A 1,298-nucleotide genomic window follows, 5' to 3' on the forward strand; every position below is an offset into this window, starting at 1 on the left:
GGAGTTCAAGACCAGCCCGGGCAACATGGTGAAATCCCGTGTCTACTAAAAATACAAAAATTAACTGACCATGGTGGCACACACCTGTAATCCCAGCTACTTGGGAGGCTGAGGCAGGACAATCACTTCAACCTGGGAGGCGGAGGTTGCAGTGAGTGGAGATCATGCCACTACACTCCAGTCTGGGCAACAGAGTGAGACTCTGACTCAAAAAAAAAACAAAAGCTTCAAATTACATTCTTACTATTTTTGTTTTAAACAGTCAGTTATCTTTTTAAAAGATGTGAAAAATCTCTTTTCCTTGCCAGTAGTGCTCACGCAAACATGGTGAACGTCCCTAAAACCCGTCGGACGTTCTGTAAGAGGTATGACAAGCACCAGCCCCTCAAAGTGACCCAGGACAAGAAGGGCAAGGATTCCCCGTATGCCCCGGGAACGCGGCGTTACGACAGGAAGCAGAGTGGCTATGGTGGGCACTCTAAGCCGATTTTCTGGAAAAAGGCTAAAACTACAAAGAAGATTGTGCTACGGCTTGAGTGCGTTGAGCCCAACTGCAGATCTGAGAGAATGCTGGCTATTAAAAGATGCAAGCATTTTGAACTGGGAGGAGATAAGACGAGAAAGGGCCAAGTGATCCAGTTCTAAGTGTCATCTTTTATTATGAAGACAGTAAAATCTTGAGTTTATGTTCACTTCAAAAAAAAGAAAAAAGAAAAAAAAAATCTACCATTTCTGGTATTTGTCATCGCTTTGTGTAGATCAACTTCCATCTAGTATAATTTTTCTTCTGCTTGAGGGATGTCCTTTAAGAAATTTTTTTTTTGTGTCTGTCTGCCGGTTATGAAAACTTTTAGCTGGAAAAAAAAAAAAAGATGTTTATTTTACCTTCAAGAAATTTTTTCTGGATATAAAAAAAGTTGACAGTTTTTTATTTTCTTCCAGAACTTTAAAGCTCTTGCTTTACTGTATTCTAAATTGTGTTGCTTCTGCTAAGATACCTGCTGTCATTCTCATGTGGTTTCTCTGTATGTGATGTATTCTTTTTCTACAGATGCTTGTTTCAAAATATTTCCTTTGGCACAGATTGCTGGGTTTAAGCAATTTAATCATGATGTGCCCGCCTGTCGTTTATTCATGTTTATTGTGCTTGGGGTTCATTGGAATGCTTGAATCTGTGAGTTTGTAAATTTTATGAAGTTTGAAAACATTTCGGCTAGCATTTCTTCAAATAATTTCTGCACCCATCCTTTGAGGACTTTCCATTACATGCATGTTAGCCTGCTTGGAGTGGTCCCGCG

General features: G+C 39.9%; 1 protein-coding gene across 1 annotated transcript; it reads left to right on the forward strand.

Annotated features, from left to right (window-relative positions):
* Positions 1-324: 324 nt before the first annotated feature.
* LOC111520584 (60S ribosomal protein L36a-like) lies at positions 325-704 on the forward strand. The gene has a single exon (XM_023183459.2). It carries the CDS (start codon positions 325-327, stop codon positions 643-645), a length of 321 nt encoding a protein of 106 aa, XP_023039227.1. The 3' UTR covers positions 646-704.
* The last annotated feature ends 594 nt before the right edge of the window (positions 705-1,298 follow it).

The sequence above is a fragment of the Piliocolobus tephrosceles genome, chromosome 13, assembly GCF_002776525.5.
Source record: "Piliocolobus tephrosceles isolate RC106 chromosome 13, ASM277652v3, whole genome shotgun sequence".
Taxonomy (NCBI): domain Eukaryota; kingdom Metazoa; phylum Chordata; class Mammalia; order Primates; family Cercopithecidae; genus Piliocolobus; species Piliocolobus tephrosceles.

Coding starts and splice junctions, on each gene's coding strand:
- LOC111520584 (XM_023183459.2), top strand. CDS start 325: ATGGTGAACGTCCCTAAAACCCGTCGGACGTTCTGTAAGAGGTATGAC.